This window comes from Falco cherrug, chromosome 4 (assembly GCF_023634085.1).
Source record: "Falco cherrug isolate bFalChe1 chromosome 4, bFalChe1.pri, whole genome shotgun sequence".
NCBI classification, from domain to species: domain Eukaryota; kingdom Metazoa; phylum Chordata; class Aves; order Falconiformes; family Falconidae; genus Falco; species Falco cherrug.
This window is the reverse complement of record NC_073700.1, coordinates 107,899,062-107,922,331: the sequence shown is the minus strand read 5'-3', so window position 1 is coordinate 107,922,331 and position 23,270 is coordinate 107,899,062. Positions and strand designations below refer to the sequence as shown.

The window sequence follows — 23,270 nt, the reverse complement described above, 5'->3', positions numbered from 1 at the left end:
TTTGTCCTTAAATATGTCTGTATATTTCATACTGCCAATGAGTAAATCCCTTGTTTTGTCAACCAGACATTGCTAAGTACATTTTTAATATCCCCAAAAGAAAAAAATTCAAACAAAGTTTTGAGTCATCTGGATGGGATGTATTTGTTATTATAATACAAGAAATCGGTATCGTACTAATTTCTCTATTTGAAGACATACAATTTCTTACGGGTTCCCACCCCTCCCCCATTAAAACCACACACAGTGGTAGGAAAAGAATGACCAAACACAGGCACTCCAGCCCTCAATCCCAAGATCCTTAGAATCACCTGAAAACAAAGAGAAAAACCAAGAAAGATGGGCTTTGTAACATGTTCACAGAATACTCTGGGCTTCAGCTTTGCTAATGAGAGAGGATAAATCCTAAATCATAGCTATGCTCCCAGTGGTTCTTTTCTACTTCAGTCAGTTCAAATACTCTCCTGGTCTCCACTCTATCTAAAAGATGACTTTCACAGAACCGGGCTCCAAAATAGCGAGAGCTTTATAGATGAAAACTATCGGTAATTATCTCAAATGTTGGGTAAAATGCTCCTAGTGCTCAGCTCCACTTAGGGTTCTCAATCTCCTACCCCAGCTCAGCTTCTGCAGGGATCTTGAGGTCACCACCCCTTCGGGTGATGCTGGGCTAGCCAGCACTCACGTTAGTGCTGTATTAACTAGCAACCTTTTCACCATGTGGTTTCAGAGATCTTTTCCATACTTCCTGGCTTTTCTGATCCCTCGCACACCGAAATGGCAAGGCAAATTCGGGTACAGTAGGAAGGTCAGCACTTTCCCAGTTTCCGCTCCTTGTATTTCCCTCTCAGCGGTACGGCGTGACAGGTTTGGACAGGAGTTCCCATTGCTACACATTTAAAAAATGGAAATGGGAATACGTATGTGTATCCACATAAATCCGTCATTAGCTGTCAGGTATGTTCTCAGCTAATTTAGCTGGATTCAGAAGGCTTTTTTTTTTGGTTAAATTCTAGCAGAATTCATTCGCATTCACACAACCGAGAGAAACACCAGCCAAGATCAGCCCTGTACTGTGCTGGGCTCTACCAAAACACATCGCAAGAAAGAGAGAGCAATTTAAACAGAAAAGACGGGCAACAGGTAAGAGAAAACCACACTGGTTCCACCTTGCAGGCAGTGAACATTAGGCAGAGAACTTTAAGTCACATATGAAGGTTTATGGCTGATTTATGTAGGGAGAAATCTACATCTCTTCTGCTGCCATCGGCTCAACAGAGAATGTTGTGAAATATGAGAGCTTTCACATCACACCAGCATTCTGTGTTTCTTTCATTTGAACACTTCAATTCCTTGTGTCTTGCTACTGTATCACTGAAATGTTGAATAAGCCATTTTTACTTCCACAAGAAATCAATTGCAATATTGTAATCTCACCAACAAAAAAACCAAAGAAACCAGGAACTCAAGGTTATTTACCTTAGATTCCTTCTTCTTTGCTTTCTGGGGCAAAGAAGGTCTCTGAAGAAATACAATTTGCTTTGTAGATAAATTCCCCTCCCTGAAAAGAAACAAATGCACACTCCTGAGAATGAATTAAATTCACATCCAGCATCATTCAAAGCGAAAATCCATCTCAGTCATTTATTTCTGCAGGTCAGAGAAGAGCAAAATGAAGAATGACCTAAACACTGCCTGTCCCCAGTGTCTTTGAGCAGCCTGGCGTTCTGGGGGGAAAAAAGAGCAACTGTTCAGCCTGACAGAGCCTGTCAGCCTGTGACATACTTTTGCTGAATATTTTAGCGTTAGGGTATAAACACAGAATAAATTGTTTGGAACAAAAAGCAAGAAACCCAAGCACCCTGGTGCCTGTCTATAGCAGCGTCTCGGTGACACTGGGGTGCTCCCTCCCTGCCAGGGCACTGATCCAGAATGGGGCTGGGTGCTCCCTACAGACCTGCAGCACGGCAGGAGGCACAGCCCAACACCACCAGCGGTTAGGTCGGGTGGGTGCCCTTCCGACCCGTCAGCCTGACCTCTGTTACTGAACTTATAAGTGGGATACAGAAAGCTAGAAGAGAGGAAAAAAAATCACAGATACCTTTAAGAGACAGGGCTTACAAATTATAATTGTGATTTTCTATTCATTCCTATAGCTAAACATATATGAAAAACTTAAATACCATTCTTCCCCCAGCACAGATGGCCTTTACATTTTAGGTTTTTATGTGTAGGAGTAGTCTTCATCTAGATGTCATAAAGAACTGGGCATATTTTTACTCTTTGAAGATAAAAAAATCATGACTGATTATGCTTATATATATATAAAAATATATTCTCGACCGGTGAAAATTCAGAAAGCGCCATCTTCATGATTAACAAGTGGGATGACTGTTTTTCACCACAGTTATGAAAAATATTTTTAAGTGACTTGCATTTATATTTAAAACCTCAGAATATTAATAATAGCAAAGCAGACCATAGAATGATTATCAAACAAGGCTACTAGAGTAATGACACACACAATCTGCTCAGCTAGACTGTGTGTCTCAGCAGCATTAGACAAACACTGATGAAGAATCAAATGACTTTTCTTCACACAGGCAACATTTCTCTCCAAACATTACCACGCGTTTTGTGTTCGCTCTAAGAGGAGTTACCAGGTGATCCACAGCAGGAATTTTACAGTCAAGGATTTTTGAGAGAGGCAAAGACAATAGCCAGAAAATTCATGCAGAAACCACACTGCCACTTTGCAGTGTTTTGCCTGCCAGTCATGTGCTTCCTGCCACATGTGGCTTGCGATGCTCGGAAAACTCAGAGCACAGCTGCAGCAGGGTTTGCAAGGGCAGCTACTGCACGCGTGCATGAAAATCCACACTAACTGCACAGAGAATCGCTTGCACAGCAACTTCCCTGACCAAAAAGGCAGCACCCACCCCCTCCCTACCTGTTTGTCTTCACAATCGGAGTAGGAAGCACGCACGTCAGCTGCCAGCCATACACGGCAAGGGAATTCAGCAGCGGAACGTAATCTGTCTGCACTTCAACTCCCTAGGAAAGAAAAATCAACAGTTAGCATCGTCACTTGGAGTGTGACATTCAGTTTGACACACACACACAAAAAAAACCCTCACAAGAAAAAAAAAAAAAATGTACATGTGTGTGTGTTTTCTGGAAGGGAGAACGGGGTTTTGTACTGAAGTGGGTCATTTTGTATGTTCAGCGAGGCAGGAAGGAAAACGTTCAAAAACATGAGACACAGGACCAATCACCCCATACATCCCAAACTGTTAAATGAGTTTGCTTAAAATGGAGAACATCCGTGATCTTGTTTTTACACTGCCTGAGTAATCCATCTAGCTTTAGTTGATTCCAGATCTGACCAGGTCAAATGAATGGTATTTTACCAGTTATCTCCTCCCAAGCAAAAAAATATTCAAGTAGTTAAAAAACGACAACATTGCTTTGCTCGATTCTGTTCTTGTCTAGGCTAGAGCAAACCCTGAGGATCTGTACTGACATGTCAGGTTACCCTACTATGCTGGACCAAAAGCAAAACAGCCAACAATAACAAAAATAAAATATAAGTACAGGTCCATTCCTTTTATCACCCACAAACAGGCATTTACTTCCATGTTATTTTGAATTAGGAAACCCGTGGATGAGACCAAAGGCATTGCCTTTGAGTGCAGAAGCCTGGCTCCGGGTGCAGATCTACCCAGCAGAGCCTTGCTAATTTTCTTTCTACTAAATGTCAGACCCTGTAATTCACACAGAAGGAACCAATGGTGGTTCCAACAAAGACTGCTGCAGTGCGGTGTCAAGACTTCCAGTAATTTAACGCATAGATGCTAGAGCATATTTACTGGGTTTTAATTTTAATAAACACAAAGCAGGCAAATGGCAACTACTAGTCTCAACAAATATAACTACATTCCACTGGAATAACAATTATATTTGCCAAAAAGCTCAGGCACTCACACTGATTTCGTGTGCATGCAAAGAGCTTTTAACAGCTCAACACTGGGTAAGGCACGATAGTTTTGCAGCTCCAAAAAAAATCAATTTATCCTGCAGTAATAAAATAGTCATTTAATCAGAACTAATCCAAATCCTGCTGTAGTCATTTCAAGGTATTTTAGTGAATTCCAATCTCAGCTATTCCTTTCTTCTAACAACTGTAATTTAGGTCACTTGATATCTTCATAACCGAATGGCTGCCTGACTATACCTATTAAAAACCTGATCATGACTACAAATGCAAACAGCTGAAGAAGCTGTATCACTCCTGCTTAAAAAGAAGAATGTTTAAAAACTCCACTCCAGAAAGGGCATGCAAGAAAACAGTCTACTAACATTACTTCTGGTTTCTGTACAAAGGCTTTCAGGGATTTACAGAGATACTGCTGCTTTACAACATCAGCATGTAGAGACCAGAACTTCTAACTCCAGGAAAGGAAAGAGATGCCCTGCAAGAGGGGAGCAATACCATGAAGCGATCAGAACTTATCCTGTAGCTGTGATTGTGGTAGATTCCAAGTCTCCTCAGGCTCACATTTCCCTCTGTAAGCTGGATATTTCCACCCTCTTCCAGTTTTTACAATAGAGTGTCCAAGGGTAATGCAAAAATTATGACGTATCGACATGCCTTGAAGAGCTAATGTCTCAAGAAAACACATCAATAACACACTGAGATTTACGAGATTGGTCAACAACACCTCCCAAAAATAAAGATGAAAATATCCAACATGAGCATTAAGAATAAGGTCAGAGCATCCAACATCAGCAAGCCCACCACGAGATGCCTGGGAGAACACATAAAAGGATCTGACCAAAACATTCCCTCCATCAAACAGGGTTTGTGAAGGGACCAGAAAGAGCTCATTCATTTGAGGGTGAAAGACTAGCAGGTCAGGAAAGACTGGCACAGCAGACCTTGTTTGTGCCCCAAGCAACATCTTACATTGCAAAGTGAATTTCTGTTTTGAATTCATTGCCTAAGGTTGGCAATTAGCAAGGAGAACCTTCTTCTTCCATCAGGATGCACAACAAACATCAAAAATCCGAAGGAGATTACGGCAACGAGGAAGGACATCAATACCACACAGAGCTCATTTGGCTGCTGCAGAAGCCCCATTGTTTCAGGGACACGCTGTCACTCCAGCCACAACCCACTGTCCCTGCAGGCTCCGAGTGGCGAGACAAGGCTGGCTTTGGACCTGTCTGACTTGTCAGGATTAAGCATCATCTGCAGCAGACGATGTTTTATTTCACAATCCCAACGGTGCAGAAAGGAAAAGAGCAGGTAAGCACATTCGAAAGTGTGAAGATAGCCAAAAATAAATTCAAGGTTAAAGTCAATTAGAGGCTTGAAGAATCATTTATTTTTTTAAAAATCTGAAAATGTAAAAAACTGTCAAAAGAATGCTGTGCAACTATTACAAAAAGGTGACCTCTTATTTTTTGTATGTGCTGGCACTTGACAGCACAATCTGCTCGTTCGGCTGTTTGGAGGAACAAAGCGTATACATTATACTACGCAGAGGTGCACACCTCCTCTGAGCTCCACACGCTCTTTAAGGAGCTCGCTCTAACTCTGCACGACGGTTCTCTGGAGTCAGACACCACACCTCTTCCCCAGGTCCCTGGGGGAAAAATCTACTCCTAATAATTGGCCGCGTTTGGAGATGGTAGACAAGAGAAAGGAGTCACTCCTGAATCAACAGGTGTAATTCATGTGGGCTTCAAGCTCCTTACTTGCAAATACAGATAATTGAAGCTTTCTTTAAGACCACAAGAAATGGCTACTCCCTCCCCATCCTGAATCATCGGTGGTAATCCCATCCCACGACTGGAATTTGTGTGCCAGCGGGAGTCACAGTTACACAGACCTTTAATTGGTGCCATATTAAATACTTTCCAAAGCAAAAATGCTTCTAAACAAACAATACACTGGGGGACAGGTCCAGAGGAAGACAGTCATATTGTATTAATTTTACGTTTAATGCAATAATTAAAAATATTTTATCTATTATTATTAGAGACAATGAAAATAAAATTTCAAACATACTGTTTTGAAACATAAGTTCTGTAAGAAGAAAATTCCAGTGCTCTTTCTAGCTAGTAAATATTGGATTTGAACACCAGAAGTAGAAAGTACATGCCAGAGCTCTACTGAAAAGGAAGTGTTCAAATAACGTGTCTCAAACTGGGAGACATTTCATTCAGTGAAAGGGTGGAAAATTTTAATTAACTTGCTTCCCACTCTCCTGTGGATGATAAGTAATCTCTGATCACACCCTGAGTGTCAAGAAGCCAGAGCATATTGAGCTAGGTTTTTTTCCCTTGACTTGCATCACATGAAAAGAATTCATTTTATTTATAGTTTTACTGTTTGTTTTCAGCATTTTTCTCATTTCACAGTTGCTTCTGCTCATTAGAAAAAAAGAAAAGATTAAAAAGTGATAACGATAATATCTAGGACAAGCCACACAAACAACTGCATTAACAATTTTTCTTTTCATTTCCCCCCCTACTGTGGCAATTTTAACCACAGCAAGATAATAAACAAGACAACTACTAAGCTCTTGTGAGACAGAAGTTCTTTAGAAATCATTCTTTCCTGGGTTAAGTGAGTGTGATTTAGTTACAAAGCAGCTACGGATTCTCACTATTTAATTTTTTTTTTTTTCCAACGTGGATTAAAGAGTGGAAGATTGAACACCACTTTAAATAAATCTTAATAAAATCTTCATTGACAAATCCTAACAGACTGCATACTAAGATCTACAGACAGATGGCAAAGAGGATGGGAAGTAAAAAACACAAGTAATTTTGAAAGTGTAACCTACTGTTTGTTGGGGAAAATGGTTAATGCATTCAAATTCAGCTCCTTACAAAAAAAAAAAAAAAAAAAAAAAGTGGGGAGAGCCCACGAGGGTGGCAACGTGCACCCCCAGCCAGGGCTGGTTACCAGTCCTCACCCACTGCTGAAGCCAGAGCTTTCTCTCCTAGGGCACTGAAAGGAGGGATGAGGCTTATGCCTTAGCCGAAAAGAAGGAAAATAAAATGAGAGAAATTAAATAGATGGGCTGTGCAAGAATGACCCAGTAAAAACATGCTGCGAATGTTTTATGTTTGCAGTAACACAGACTAAATCCAAGCTCTAAATTTGTGAAAGATTTGCCTTTTTCCTTCTCAACCTTCTTCCAAAAGGTAATTTCTGTGAACAATATAGCATTATTGATCCATTAAAACCACTGGAAGCAAACCAGAAGTTACCCCACTGTTTCAGCAATAACAGTTAGACTACGCTCCTCTACTATTGAGCTGCTCCCAAATTTCCATGTGTAACACGCCACAGCACCTCACTAGCAGACACTTGCTATACATCTGTATATGTATAGCAGAGGGGGATGGGATGGCTCCTGCACCCTTAGAAACCATCAGTGGCTTCTGGCAGCAGATAGGTCACTGACCAACACAGACTAGCTGTCAGATTGGAACCTTAGTGGAAAGTTAATGGGGAAAAAAAAGCAATAAATAAACCTACAGGCAAGCTTTTTGTTCATGATTCTGGGCATATGTAATTTATTTATGATTACTTAATATATGTGAGTTCACGCACTGTGAAATATTTTTTGTCAGGCAGCTATAACACCATATAGGGTAGCATCCTGCTAAGACAGTTTTTCTGTGATGTATCTGGTCACAATTTCAATACACACATAGGCTGATGAGTAGCATTTACATCTGCCTCAACATCTAGGGTAAAATAAAAAAAAAAAACCCAACCAAAAAACCCTTCTGTGCCCACAAAGCCCGCTTCTCTCCGTGACTTCTGCAGATGCAAATCCTGCTCTCTAGCACATGTATAAATAACAATGGCTGAGTGCTCCTGATACTGCCTGCACCCGTAACACAGAAGCACATCTGCACAGCAACACAATTTTGCGTTTACAGAACCACAGGGTATGTAGTAAAAGCTCCACAAAGTGAACGTGTTGACATGGAGGGTTGTCCCCAAAGGAAGCGTGGAAGCATCTTATGAAATGTGTTAAACTTACAGAAAACGTACACGTGATAGGACAACTTCACATAACTGGCCACGGAGCACAAGAAATAAATGTGATCTAGCAATTCATCGGTGTATTTTCTTATATAACTCTGGCATTTTTAGTTTCACAACTCCTGCAATGCTTGTGTGCTGTACCTCCAGGTGAGTGCTGATTTTACCGCTTGCTCATCAACTGATTTGGGGGGGAAAAACCACCACAGAAAACCACAACCTGAGACCTTGTATACTCCAGGGTGCCTTACTACCCACAGCTTAATCATCTCCTTACAGCTTCCCCAACACAATTTCCTTTGGTTATCATTTATTCTCAAACAAAACTTGGCTTTTGCAAAAAGGCTTTGTGCACCACTCCGCTATTATGGAATGAATAATCAATTTCCATGCGAGAAATGCAGCTGAAGCGCAGACCCTCTTACTGCCACTGGTTCGGGCAGCAGGAGAGCAAACGTTGGCACGGCCCCCTCCACTTACAGGCAGGCTGTGTATGCAATGTGCAGGGTCCCAGCACCTGCTTCTAGCGCCCCTCAAAATGCTGAGGTCCCCCCCACACCCACCGGCAGCAGCACAGGATCAGGTCAGGCACCACTTCCCAGCTAGCAGCTACCTGCCTGGGGAATGAACATTACTTGTGCCCTGTGTGGGTTTTTTTAGAAAGTATAGAAGAGGAATGAAAGACTTCTCAGCTTGTTCTTAAGTGGGAAGTTCCAACCTGGCGCATTCACTTTTTCCCAAAAGATTTTTACGGGTGAGCAGAGAACTAATTCCTACCTCTGATCTTATCAGAAACCTAAGCGAACTGTGACAGATAGAAGTGCTTTAAGTTTTTTTTTTATTCGTACCGTTTTAAGTCCTGTGCTTTTCTGTCTACTTAAAGTGCCTTTTACTCTTGCGGAGGAAGCGCTTGCCTTGTTATATGTTCAATACTAGCGGCATCACAAGAAAGTATCAAGAAAGTACCAAGTTTGCCTTGCTCGATTTTATTACTAAATTTATCAACAAAACCAAAGAAAGATTAGCCTGTGGATTTTAATCCTGTATAGAGCGTGTCTACTGAGTTCAGCACACAAGTATATATGCTGCTTTCATATCTTACGTAAAAGAACGAAAACAAGAATTGCAAAAACCTTTTGAAGATAACAGGCTCCTGAAGGCTTTTGTTCAGCTTTTCTTAAAAAGCAACAAGGGGCACAATGATGAAATATCATGCCCGGGCAACATGTATGTCCTTTGTATGGTAAAAAGGGTCACGCACACAACTGCTTTTCATGCAGTTACCATCAGCTCCTTTGCTGACCTGGGTCATGCCTTTCTCCCATGGCCAGAGACCACAGAACATAGCTTAACTGACAAATGACCTAAATCAGATTTACAGACAAATCAAATCCTCGTTTCCAGAGAATTTGTTTCAAGGCTTACATTAAGGCAACGTGCAGCCTAGGCTCAGCAGAGATCATTTTTTAAATCTTTCGATACATCGCACTTTAGAAGGTTTACCATGTCTACAGCTGACGCTGACCCCATTCAATTCTGCCAGGGAAATGGCAGCACCATGATGTATTTGAGATTTTAATTCATGTCAGTACACCAAAGATACGGTATAGCAGAAAATAAAAAAGTGATGAATTGCCAGCTGTAGATTTTCAATGAGAAAATACCTGTAAATTAAGGACAGTATTTTCAAAATGAACAAGGCTTCAGAAGCAGAACAATGCAGAAATCTAAAATAAATCTTCAGGCACTCAGTTTTAAAGACAGTATTAGCTATCTTGTCTTGGTTAATGGGGGAGAGAAGGTGACAGATTAGAGTTGGGTAGAGGCTTGATTAATCAGAACTGTCTACCCGCATTTGCCTGCACAAGCAGAATTAAAACCATCAAACAAGTTTTAGGGCTGGATCTCAGAGGCTGTGGTGGAAATAATACGCCCTGACATGTTTAGAGTTAAAGTGATAAGGACGAGAACAGCATTTTGCCATTAGAAGTCCTGTGGTCATTTGCAGAGGATGCCATGCCTCTGCTTTGCAAAGAAAGAGTTAAATTACTCAGAGCTATTACATCCTGTCTGCTGCTTGGCGGGACCACATACTGTGACAGCTGCCAGCTTTACATCCTCCACAAACTGACATTTTACACACATACCCTGTGCATCACCCTGTTCGGCTTCTTTTCTTTATTACCTTTAGCAATTAAAAAGGCAGCACGTTCTCTGCTAAGAGGTGTGCCAACCCCTCTCTTTTGCCTTCATGGTTAAGCAGCAAAACTTTACCTTTTCATTTAGAAAGGTTCTCTTTTTATTACTAAGGGCATAGATTCATGCTACATGTCGTCCTTTTTAAAACAGCTCTCTTTTGCCGTGGCTGGGATTCTTTTGGTTGTTTCTTCTTCTGAATTGGGATACAGCACAATAAATTTACATTCAGTTCAGAACACATCTGAACAAGTCCATAGCTCACCCAGGTAATCAAATCTGATACAAATTTAAAATAGGGATCTATTATACACGTTTACATCGTACTGCCCATCAGGGCTTCTTGCACTACCCTCGGTACAAACAAAAATGACAAATGGAAAAGGTTAATCTATCAGAGCCAAACCTATACCGAAAAATTAAGAAACTACATAAATGAGTCATTCCACTGCTCCATAATTATCTCTGTGATAATTATACTTTGAAGTACTCAGAACAGAACCAAAGCCTTTACTGGCTTTTGGACATCTGTCACTACTGAACTGCCTACTTCCCTCTATTTTAACAGCCCTTTCCTCTGCCACTGCATTATTCCATGGTTATGATAAATAAAAGTGAATTCTGACAGGGTCTAACAGAGAGGCGACTTGGTCTTCTGGGTACAACACTGGTAAATGCTTACAGATTCCCCGGCTTCCACTCTTTCTTTCACCCGATGACTTTACCTACCTATGCCTATTATGTCTCAGAAAGCATGAGGCATGAAATATCCAGGCAGTTATTTAAACCCCAGGAGAAGAAAACACAGGTGGTCAGCTCTGCTGTCCCTCTAAATGGATAAGACCTTTGCAAGAGTTCCCCGATGCCTCGACCTCCTTCCTTCAGCAGGCTTTTTCTTCTCCATACTCTTCCACTTTCAAGCTGGTGGGTAACTCATCATGTCTCCAAAAGAGGAGCACTTCATCTCAGAAGAAGAAAATTGCCAGGGAATACCCAGCATCCAGATCTTAAATTACAGCAAAGAATAATCTGATCATACCAACAAGCTGTGTACATGCCATCAGTCAGGGTCTGAAATTGCACATACCAAATCTTATGTCTGGAACAAGAGATTCTCCCTGTTAGCCCTCCCAAAGACATAGCGTGCTGCACCACAGCATCCCTTGACACACCAGATGGCATTGCGATGTTGATTCCTTAATCTGTTGACCAGCCGTGTCTCCAGCATGGAATTGCTGGATTCAAGGCAAATGATGCTCCACCTACCAGGGGCTCCAAGGGCTCTAACACTTCAAGGGGCCCTGCTAGAAGACACTCTTCTGCTGTGTCCCAGTGTTTTGGGCACTACTGCCATCCCACAGTCCTTATTATCAGATGCTGTCCTTGTCATGTAGCTTGAGACAAACTTTCTTGTGTCCACACAGAGCAAACTAAGAGGTGCGTAGTGGCCGTTATGCATGATTTTGTTGCAATATCCTACTGAGACAGAGAACCTTTCACTGGTTGTCTAAGAGCCAAACTGATTCAGACCAAGAACCCATTTAGTTCAGAAAGCCGTTTCCAACGTGGCTGTGACAGTTAAGGAAGAAGAATACAGATCAGGGCAAGCACGTAGGATAACTGCCCCAAATATTTAGTGCTCTTCCTCTCAGTATGCCTGGCTTAGTTTTTAATGAAAGGAATCTGTTTTTTGCAATATGAGACCATCGGGTGAGGTGAGCTGAGGCGTATTAAGTGGGGAGGACCAAGAGGTTCATTTCAAAAACACACTCCTGAATTAAAATGCTTGTATAAACACAGAGATAGATAAGGTAGAGGAAAAAATAACATTGCTTCCACCTGAACCCATCTGAACTTCTTGAACCTACAGCATTCTTCAGAACAGAGTTCCACGTATCTGCTGCCTGCCACAGAAAGAATTAGCTGAATTATCCCCTTTTTGTTTGCTTTGCACCTGGCCCTGACTAGTGCCATCTGACAGTTCTTAGTTCTTATACTGGAAGAGATGGCTTTGACAGTCAATCCCTATTTACGTACCTCAACACAACTTCGGAGACCTCTACTTATTCCATGCCCTGCAACTCTTTCTTTTGCAGGCTGGAAGGACACACCATGTAAAGTCTTCCTAATATGAATGCTGTGTCGTTGATCATGCTTACTGCTCTTCTCTGAACAATTACTGTGCTAACGTAACCTACTGAAAGAAGTTGCCGTCAAACCGTGGCTTATACAGTAATATGTAGCAGTATATGCTTGCTTGCTGTTTCACCCTCTATTCCTTTCCCAACAGATTTTAATATACGGTTAACATTAATGCTCCTTAACATTTGCCTCCTTGATCAGCACCGACCTAATGCACTCATGGAACCATCTGTCATTACCCCAAAACCTTGCTCCTGACTGGGCAACACCATAATTTGACCCTAAAAATGAACAAGAACTTACAGTCAAGTCTGTAATAACTAGAATAACATTCAATATAATACAGGAATCGTTTGTTCAGATGCACAAGAAAAGCTGCCATTAATGCATTACACTGTTGTTCAAGAATTTTCAAGCCATTTATTAGATGGTCATTTCTTGCTACGCTACAAAGTCCTCATCTAATAACAAACCTCTTAATCCTAGTCTCCTGGAATTTTACACATTTAGTCTAGCATCTGTCCCTTTTTCCCTTAATCCATCCTTTTGGCATGTGCGTGCGCCTTGCTTGTCTGTCAGGATTTTACACTATTTACAATATATTCCAAGTGAAAAGATCAGATACTGCCTTTATAGATACGTAACAGCTTTTTCTGGCAGACAAGTAACCAAATAAAACAACAAAAAACCACCCCGCTTCTAAGAGTTATGCAACAGTATCTTCTTTTCCCCCATCTTTGCTTCAAGTCACAAAGAATTTAAAGCCCAGCTTTTCAAATACCTATCTGTGTACCAAATTTGCTGTGGAAGATCGGTACCGACTGATCTGATCTAAATAGTGTTTCTACTTATTTGAGCATACATTTGGATCAGTAAAAAGCTGATCTATGACACACGTGGTTTGTTTATAGGGACCTATCCAGAATATACAGCTCTTCCAGCATACGAAGGAGGTCAGATGGAAGCAAATGCAGTTATCTGTGCGTTCGTCCTGCAGCTAAGCCTTCCTAAAGGGCCGCCTTCCTTAGAGCTGCGATGCTACAGTGACTTGTGTGATCATGTTGCCCTGACAACCAATGGAGATCCTCTTTAATCTAGCAGACATCTGTAATTTTGGGACAGATTGTCCTAAGTTTCATTGCTCACAATAGCTCATATTTCCTCCCCCCCCACCCCCCTCAATAAAGCACAGAGATTATCAAAATCAAAAGTGCGTTGTACAAACCTAGAGTGTGGTTAACTGGCATTGCTGTTATGTCGCATCCCTTCACCTCAGTTGCCCGTCTGGTATGTTGAAGCTCACAGATCAGTATGTGAGTCTGCCTCACAGTTTTGGAGTGTTTTGATTTACAAAAAAGAAAAAAAAAAAATCAAAGAAAGAAAACTGCAGACATACCTTCAGGACGGTCCACTGCTCTACAACAATTGCATCATAGCCCTGCATGGTTTTACTGTCTTCCACAGCAACATCTTCAAAGAGGAATACTCCATCCATTGTCCCATATAAAGAATCTGTGAAAAGACAGAGTTATCTGTAAACTTTATGGAAGGCACCCCATGTGCAGCGAGGCATTTGAATATTACTAACAAATTCTTCCAAGGATGTTAATAGAAAAGTGCATAGATCTTCCTCTGATAGTCCAGCTCTATTAAATGAAGACTAGTATCTCTAGCAGTTTTTAAGAGTAATCATACTCTCTAACAGCAAACCTCACTGTCCACTCTCTTAGTCCAGAGTTTGTCATCAAAAAACACAGCTCACCCATTTTGAACAGGTAAAATTAATTCAGTCCTCAGCTCAGCAGTACTGCTCACCCACTTGAAGTTACACACACACTTTAGGGGCTAAAGACCATCTATTATGTCAAATTTTCAAGGGCTTTTGAAGGTACACTGACATTAATGACTATACCCGTTCATTCACACAAGTCAGAACCCTACATACAGATCGGCCATTGCAGTTACAGTGATCTACATGGACTAAGGATGATCTGGCATAGCTGAATGGTGGGGAAAGAAAAGATACATTCATAACTATTTAATCAATTTATGAAGGCATTTTGACCATCTGCTTTAGTGCCTCTCTATTCTCATTTGCATTCCCAGCATGTTCAGCCTTTTTTCAGACAACGCATACTATTAGAGTTACTCGAGCAGCACTTTCTCCTTCAAATTAGCTGTATACCCCATAATCAGCAATCACCCCCATACGCAAGAACTCAAGTTTTGTCAGCTCCAAGAGAGAACAGAATCAGAATAACCTGGGGAGGGCGGGGGGAACTTACCTTTCTTTGCTAAAATAAGCTAAATGATGAAGCAATAGAATTGTATTTAGAAAAACTGTAAATAAGCAGTATTGAACTCTATGAACACAGACAACTCCTCTCACATTGTCACAAAGCGTGTTTCAGCCTTTCTAGTTGAAATAATCCACTTACCCCGTATGACTGTTAGAAAGACCTTGCTCATCGCCCTCCTCAAGTGTTGTATTTTGCATGACAGTTTCTTTACGTTTTTAGAAGAATTGTGTTCTTTGCACTGGTATGACATATGTTTTTGAAATGCAACCACACATGCCAGACAGATTCCTGAACTGACAGGAGAGTCTTCTCGATAAGTCTGCTTAGCTGTTTCATCAGGTCCTCCTACTTTCCCTGGTGGATGTTACGAGGTCAAGAAATGCCAGCAAGAAGGCATTGCTGCCTCCAAGGGAAAACATATAGAAAACTCCGAACCAATCCTCACAAAGGAGGCAGTGAAGAGGATTAAAAGGGTTCTTACCTGTTGTGGCACAATCTCAGTAAACATCTTCCAATGTCATTAAATGATCTAAATTCAATTTATTATTTGGAAATCACTCTGTTGTGGGCAACAAACCAGACTCCTGCAGTTGGAGGGTTATGTCTACAAATACACTTCAGGAAGACTGTTGCTGCAGGTGTCAAGCATTTGCACACCCCCTTGCTTCTATTTGCACAGCCCACTACTCTTTCTTGCTCCAGTTTCAGCCACCATTAGGTTGTAAGTAAGCAGATGCAAATACTTGTATCTAAACTAACACGATATAATAAAAAATAAAGCATTTTTTTTTTTTTTTAGTTTGGTTGTGAAGGAAAAAATTTGTAAACCACTTACTAGGGATTCATGGGATTCTGTTAGGATTGCAGAAAAATATACGGTCTACTTTCACGCTGACTGTCTCCCCAGACAGGTTTCCTGTAACCGTTTAGAATAAAGACAGACGAAGACTCCTCACCACTACAGCAAGGTTGTAATACACATTGCTCCAAGGAGGATGAGCTGGACTACAAAGTAGTAACTCCTGTCATCTGGATAGATTTCTCATCCAAGTGAGGAGAACAGACATTTTTGTTGTAAAATAACAGGCCAGATCACTAAGTAGCTGGGTTACAGGTCAGAAAATACAGGGAGAATAAACTGGCCACACACAAATGGGTACAACATTTAACTATCATATTTCATTCAGAACTGGCACTTTGTAGGACCCTACATTTCAAAGCGGGAACCGACTCAATTTCTGTGCAACATGTCACGTTCCAACACCCAAACCTGTACCCCAATCTATTTGAGGATGCATAATGTACAAATAACCCCTTTCATTTTCCAAAGCAGGGATGACAGAACGGCACCTACAGCTGAAAGCAGAAACCTGTAGGTCCCCACTAGACACAGACACCCACATCTTGCCAGGGATGCTCTATGCAGCACGGGTGCACTGCTCCTGTATCGTGAATTCTCTTAATGAAATCCAGTGTGGCACTGTTGGCACAACTGCAGCTTGAGCTCACCCCACAAGTTTACCGGCTAATTAATAAGTGATCAAAACACCATCAGCATGTGTGTGTTTACACTCGCTCATAAATCATCCTTCGTGTTTCACTCTGCTGCGCATTCCACTCATGGAGTTCACAGCTTCCACATATGTGAACGTTATGGCGCATATGTAATGTTTTAGAAACTAATAGCTGAGCTTGTGCGACCCTACAGGCAGCAGATAAACCTGGCAGTGTTAGGTTTATGGTTGGACTCAATGATCTTAAAGGTCTTTTCTGACCTAAATAATTCTGATTCTACGACTTTGCTTCCATTCTGGACGTACAATGATTACTGTTGAATGCTACATCCAGACAATCTTAGGATACAGGAAAGAAACTTACAGAAAATGAGAAAACTGGAAGGGGAAAATGATGAGGGAGACACAGCTGCTGCATACTGGTGTCTGCTCAACAGTGCTGCTGGTGAAAAACTCCGCAATAGAAACTGGTTGATGACACTTACGAAGTTTTTCCCTCTTAACCATAACCAACACCCTCTCTAACCTGTCATGCCACAATGTTTAAACTTTCATGCCGTGAATGGAAGTCTGTCAGTTCTCACACCTTGGCCACACATCTTCACTTCTACGGGTCATTTACTACTCTTCCAGAGAAAAGAGGGAGATAAAAGAAAGAATAATTGAATCATTAATTCCTTCACATGTGAAGCATTTGTGATGCTGAGAATAACTGGGGGAAAGTAGAAATCAGCAAAAAAGAGAGCTAACAGGGTCATGTTTTAGAAAAAAGGCTCACATAACTGATGCTAAGATGACAGGATCGGCAAGAATTTCAGCGAAACTCTTACACAGAGGTGTGGAAGGGCAAGAGGATGGACAGTCTACCTGCAATACCTTTACCACACAGATGCTCTAGCTCTAAGAGCAACTTAAGTCCACAGTCACATGCTCTAGAGCCAGCCCGCTAGGTGAGATTCATATAATCTAGCATTAGATATTTATGATATAGAGGTCTACAGCTGAGTTAAGTCATCCAAGGCGCTCTTTACAGTTGATGAAGAGAAATCATTATTTCATTTGGGATCAAGTTTCGTAGAATTATAGAATTGTTCAGGTGGATGGGGACCTCAGGAGCTCTCCAGTCCAATCTCCTGCTCAAAGCAGGTTCAATACAAGTGCAGACCGGATTGCTCAAGCCTTTATCTAGTTGTATCTTGAAAATCTCTAAAGATGGAGACTGCGTAACTTCCTGGGCAGCCTCTTCCAGAGTGTGACTGTTTTCATGATGAAAAAGGTTTTCTTTATATCCAGCCAGAACCTCTCTTGCTTCAATCTCCTCACATTTTTTCTCATCCTCCTACCATACGCTTTAGTCAAGAGCCTGGATCCATCATCTTGACAGTCTCCTCTTAGGCACTGCCAGGCAGTGTTACGTCCCTCAAAGCTATCCCTTCTCGAGGCTGAACCAACCCAGCTCCTTCAGGCTTTCTTCACAGGACAAGTGCTCCAGCCACCAACTACCATGTTGGCCCTCTGCTAAACTAGCTGCAGTTTGTCAGCATCTTCCTTGCCCCCTTTGGGGGAGGGCCCAAAACTAGACACGCTGTGTGGTCTGGATGGAGGAGGATAATCACTGTTACCTGCTGGCTATGTTCTTGTCATTACAGCCTGACAAGCCATTGCCTTCCCTAATGCCAGGGCATACTGCTGGCTCATCTTCAGCTTGCTGCCTACTAACATCCCCCAGGACCTTTTCAACAGAGCTGCTACCCAGCCAGGCAGTCCCCAGCCTGGATTAGTGAAAAGGCCTCTCCCTTCCCAGAGGCAGGACATTTGTCCTCATGGAATTTCAAAAAGCTCCTGCTGGCACATTCTTCCTGCCCACCCAGGTCCCTCTGGACAGCAGCCCAGTTAGTTCTGAAGCACATCAACTGAACCCCTGAGTATGCGATTGTCCGCAAATTTGACAAAACCAAGCCCTGTTGCCTTCTCTGCATCATTGATAAAAGTTGTTAAACACACCAGGTCCCAGGAGAGATCTTTGTAGTATTCCACTTGTTACTCCAGGTAAAGTGTGACCTATTAACCATGACCCTCTGAGCCTAGCCATGCAACCAATTTTAACCTATCTAGTTGTCCTCCCATCTAGGCTGCAGGGTCCTAACTTGGACACAAAAATATTGTGGGAACCTTGATGAATTCACTCAAAATGACATCTACTGCTTTCTCTCCATCCACAAATCCAGTCATTTTATCACAGAAGACAATCTGTTTTGTCAAGTATGATTTTTTCTTGTTAAATCCATTCTGACTGTTCCAAATCACTCGTTCTTCATGTGTAAATGTGTTCCAAGTGGACTTACTCAATGATCTACTCAGGCATGAAGTGAGGCTGTCCACCCCATAGGTCCCTGGATTGTCCCTTTGGCCTTTTTTTAAAGATGGCTGCAACCTTTGCCTTTTGCAAGTGTTGGAAACTTTGTCTGATCTCCGTGACCTTTCAAAGATGACCAAGAGTGGCCGCATTATGACATCAGCATCCTTGGATGTAGACCATTTAGTCTCAGGAACTCAACCAACCCCTGTCTTGATCTTCATCCACTGCTGCTAGTCCTGCAACTGCTTGAACTTCGTCTCTAAGTTTGGGGGCCTGGAAGACTGTGTTAGTGCAGACTAAAGCAAAGGAGGCACAGAGTATCTCAGTTTTATCTAGTTTTGCTGTCACTAAATCCCCCACTTCAATCCATCTGATCTCTTTCACTCATCTGATGTAGGATGAGATGGATCACAACACAAATCCTGTCGACTATATTGGCCTAGGCCTAGACCTCCACTGATGATAACAGTACTTCTGGATGACAACTCATATGCAGATACCTGCAGGGCAGATGCCTACATTTATTCATGTGAACTTTACCTCACCCATCGACAAAGACCAACCATCTAAAGCTTCAGATGGTGAGTTGGTCTTTCCAGTTTCCACTGTTTCTTATGCAAGGTATTTCCTGATTCTGATGCATTTGTATTCTCTTTGTATTCTTGTATTTGGTAATCTCTTGTTCAACAAGTTTTAGCTCCTGGAACTTACACAAGCTTACACTAAAAAGGTCTTTAGGAATTCCAAACATTAGTTCATTTGCAACAGGGCAGTAAGGAATGTCAATAAACCAAACCATTTTAATTTTGCTGTTTGTGGTATCATTCCTCAATCTCCACTGTTAACTGACATAACTTCACTCTTAAAGAAAAGGCTCTAAACGTAAAGGTTATAATCACTGTCCTTCCTCTGAAAATGTTCCATTACCACTGCATTTTTTATTAAGGTATCCTACTGTGCACAAAAAGCTATTTTCACTGGGTTGTATAAATATTTGATGTAGCTCAGCTGACAAAAAGCTATTTTGATGTTCTTGCTTCTGATTTACAAGAAATATACAGGAAAAGATTTCCTACTTTACCATGACAGCTTTCCTAATGGGCAACAATTTTCCCCGTTGCCTTTGAACTATAAATCCCCCTTATCTAGGAAACTAACCTTTAGGCTGCTGTTGCTCTCTATGAGAAAAACTAGGTATCTGTGGCTTCATGTGGCATGTGACCTGAATGTTGGCCTTTGCTTCATATTTGTATTCCTCCCTTCTCCTGAATATTTTCGCCTTCAGTATACACAGAGAAAATAATTCCATATGGATGACAAAAATCCCAGCCACTTCAGTGACTATAACCGGTCAAATGCATCACTGGCTCGCCTTTGTCAGAGGCAGTGCGAATGTAACAGAGACAATCAATCTGACCCTCTAAAAACCTGTCTACTTTCCTCTTCCAAGCAACTCACATTTTCTTTCATTTGCTTTAAGTACTGTCAATGTTTTCTGGTTGGTTGGCTGGCTGGCTTTTTGTAAGTTTGAAAGGTGGGAAATTCACAGGCAGAAGGGTGAAAACAAATACAAGAATGCCAGGCGTTTAAAGACCTGCAGTTCAGAACAACTAAAGATGAGCAGGTGTGTGATTACTCCGTTAAGGCATCAAAATACAACCCTAGCTTTGACTCTTCCTCCCTTCTCACACTGCTAATTGGAGACTCACTGTCATAGGAAAGGAGACCCCATCTGTTACACCCCACTTCTCACTAGAACAGGGCAAGGGTGAATTCTTATGATCACTTTAGATCACGACGCAGCATCAGCTTACACCTGGGACTACAGGCAGTATTAGCAATGACATGAGTTGGATGAAAAACATCAGCAAGCAACTGAACTCCCAATTTAAATAACTCTTATTTGTCAACATAAGAACATTCAAGGACCAAGTAAGCTGCTGTTTCTAACTTAGTAGTGAAATCTGAACACGTTTAATATACAGTGTAACTCCGTGTGGTTTACATATTGTAATTTGCAATTGTGTTATATTTTTGTTTATAATTATCTGTACAATAAGCAAAAAGAAACAATTGTTATCAGTGAACTTTAAAACTCTTTTGAAGTCTAATTATTAAACTGTTGGCAGAAGGAAGAAACAGATTTATGACTATTGACAATCTGGAAATCTTCACTTCATTGGGCATTCCAAGGACAACGGGGAAAAGAAGAAGATAATAACCCTGCTTTTAAGTCTAATAAGCAAAATAATGAATTCATACTTTAAGCCAAAGAGAAAACCAGCCCTCAGTACAAAGAAATGAGATAGAACCAATTAAAGAAAGTATGCTAATATTACCTTAATTTGGAAGAGGATTAATCAGAGAATAAGCCAGCTATGAAGAGCTGGTCAGGCTGTCGTAAGAGACAAGAAAAAAGTAAGGAGCTGAGAAGCCCTCAGACCCCTCTTTCTCCCCTCCTCCCTACCCTGGGTTCTTTCATGCTGGTTGGCATATGAGTGAAAAAGCTGTTCCGTTTTTCTGCAGCATAGGAAAAATTTAGAATTTAAATCATAAACATTCAACTGCAACTGACAGCAACTTACAGATGTTCTTAGCAAATGTTCTTCTGATAACATGGGCATGTTCACAGTGCTTTAATGTAACTGTTCTAATTAATACGTTTTTAGAAACCGTAAGACTGAGCTTTTTGACTTCTAAACCTGTTCTTCCTGTAACTGTAAAATGCTAACAAAAATATTCATCAATTATTCACCTTCAATCTTTAATCTAACTTAATCCAGAACCTCTCCACTTTTACATAATTTGTTGTCCTGTTTTGTGTTGAAAATTTACTGTCGTCATTCAAGTCTACTTTATCTGCGTCTGCAGGCAGTTATCCAGCTCTCCTCACTCTGTATCCAAGTACATGAACTTCCCCCAGGACTCTTGTTATGTAAATGAACTTTAGAAGTTTAAATAACAGAAAAATGCTGTGTTTAAAGCATTTTAGTACGCGCTGATAAGCAGTTTTTATTAAAGAAAACACTGAACCTGATAGAGCCAATTAGGTTTGCCTCTACAATTTGCAATTTGTACACATAAAGTAAGTGACCATTTGTTTTTAAGCAAGTTAACTAGCAATTACAAGGCTTTCCAGGAAGCCATGTGAAAGCATTCCATCAGCTGAACTTTAGAACTTCCTTTTTTGCTACTACTGGCTTGCAAAATGAAAAATTAGGATTGCCTGTTAATTTCCTGATTGACTTTTACCAGAACCAACTCATATTACTGTGTTTTATCGTGGGTCTTGGAATTCTGACCAGCAGCAAAACAGGAAGAAGATGCTGCAGAAGCAGTTCCCCTACAATTTTGAGGCACAAACCCATGAATCTTAGCAGCAGTCCCCAATCTATGGGTAACCACATTCCTTTTGAAGAATGCAAAACAAACCAAAATTAGGTGAAAGATTCAGCCATAAGCACTTTAACCATGAAGTATACTAGTCATGTAATTGTCCAGTAAAATTAATCTGGCTATAACTTCAACATTTTTATGCTCAAGTACTTCCCTTGGTTTGTTCTCTTGGTCCCTTTATTATGTCTCTCCGACCTCTACTTTGAACCAAAGCCTTTCTTTGAACAGCAGGCCTATCTTCAAAGCCGTAGCGGCCACGGGTGTAGTACAGGCTGGCTATGGCATTAAGCTGGACTCTGTCACATTTTTACAACCTGCAAAAATCTGGTTTTTTAAACTTCTCCTCCTAAAGTAAGATCAACATTTATCCATCACTCCAATGAACACATTAGCTAGGATGAAACAAACATAGAGGACAATTCTGTAAAACACTGTGCCATTGAGGTGGAAACGGTCTCTGCAAGAACTGGAAGTAACTGACTACATGTTGGCCAGATGAAACTGGAGGGTCCTTACGCTGACCTGTAATCAGACCCAGATGCCGTGTGTGGCCAGACAGCCAAGAGGAAAGCCACTCTTTCATTTACGTCATCTGCTTTACAATCTTATTAGTTTAATTCATTTTACTTGGTACTGTTTATTAACTCTGTCTATTTCTGCAATTACAGGATCATCTCTAGTATGTTTATAAAATACATGATCTATTTTCCTTATTCAAATGCCAAAATATTTCCCGTGCTTTCATTCCATTTCACTGAAACAGGCTGATCCAAAACAAATCTGCCCCAAGCCTATATTAAAGCACCTCCCGAATGTCTTCTCTTCAAAGATAATGACCTCTATTAGAGGAGAAAGGAAAATAATCACAGCATAATGCTTTCTGTAATTTCCATACCATTTACCATTCCAAGGCTGAAGATGGCATTTACCAAGGAGCCTCCTTTCCTGAAGTGATCTGTCATGTGCTCCAGCCAATTTGCTTCTAAGCTGTTGACAGTCTGCCCATTCCTGGAGATCCTCATAGGGATAGTCACCGTATAATACTGGCTGCATCTTTGTGGGGTTTTTGGCTTGTTGAAGAGAGCAAAGATCTCTGCTTCTACCAAAAAGTAAAAAAGGAGTAATGCAACAACCATATCATAATATTTCAGCTAAAACAATGTAAAACCCCTGTTTGCCCTTGCCCGATTACACTGTGCCACTGCAAAAAATACTTTGGGATGCGGTCACCTCCTTAATACGTTTCTGCGGTGTCCAGCACAGTAGAGTCCCAAACCCCAATATGTTATTTT

The 23,270-nt window shown here is 41.2% G+C and overlaps 1 protein-coding gene across 2 annotated transcripts in view; it reads right to left on the bottom strand.

The window, feature by feature from the left end:
• RFTN1 (raftlin, lipid raft linker 1) overlaps nt 1-23,270 on the bottom strand; it is a 100,427-nt gene that overhangs the window by 8,357 nt on the left and 68,800 nt on the right. For both annotated transcript variants that reach the window (XM_055708739.1, XM_005445798.4), the window contains exons 6-9: nt 22,874-23,077; nt 13,806-13,921; nt 2,951-3,054; nt 1,480-1,561 (exon numbers count right to left, since the gene is read on the bottom strand). In XM_055708739.1, coding sequence (XP_055564714.1) covers nt 1,480-1,561; nt 2,951-3,054; nt 13,806-13,921; nt 22,874-23,077 — 506 coding nt within the window. The remainder of the gene's footprint in view (nt 1-1,479; nt 1,562-2,950; nt 3,055-13,805; nt 13,922-22,873; nt 23,078-23,270) is intronic.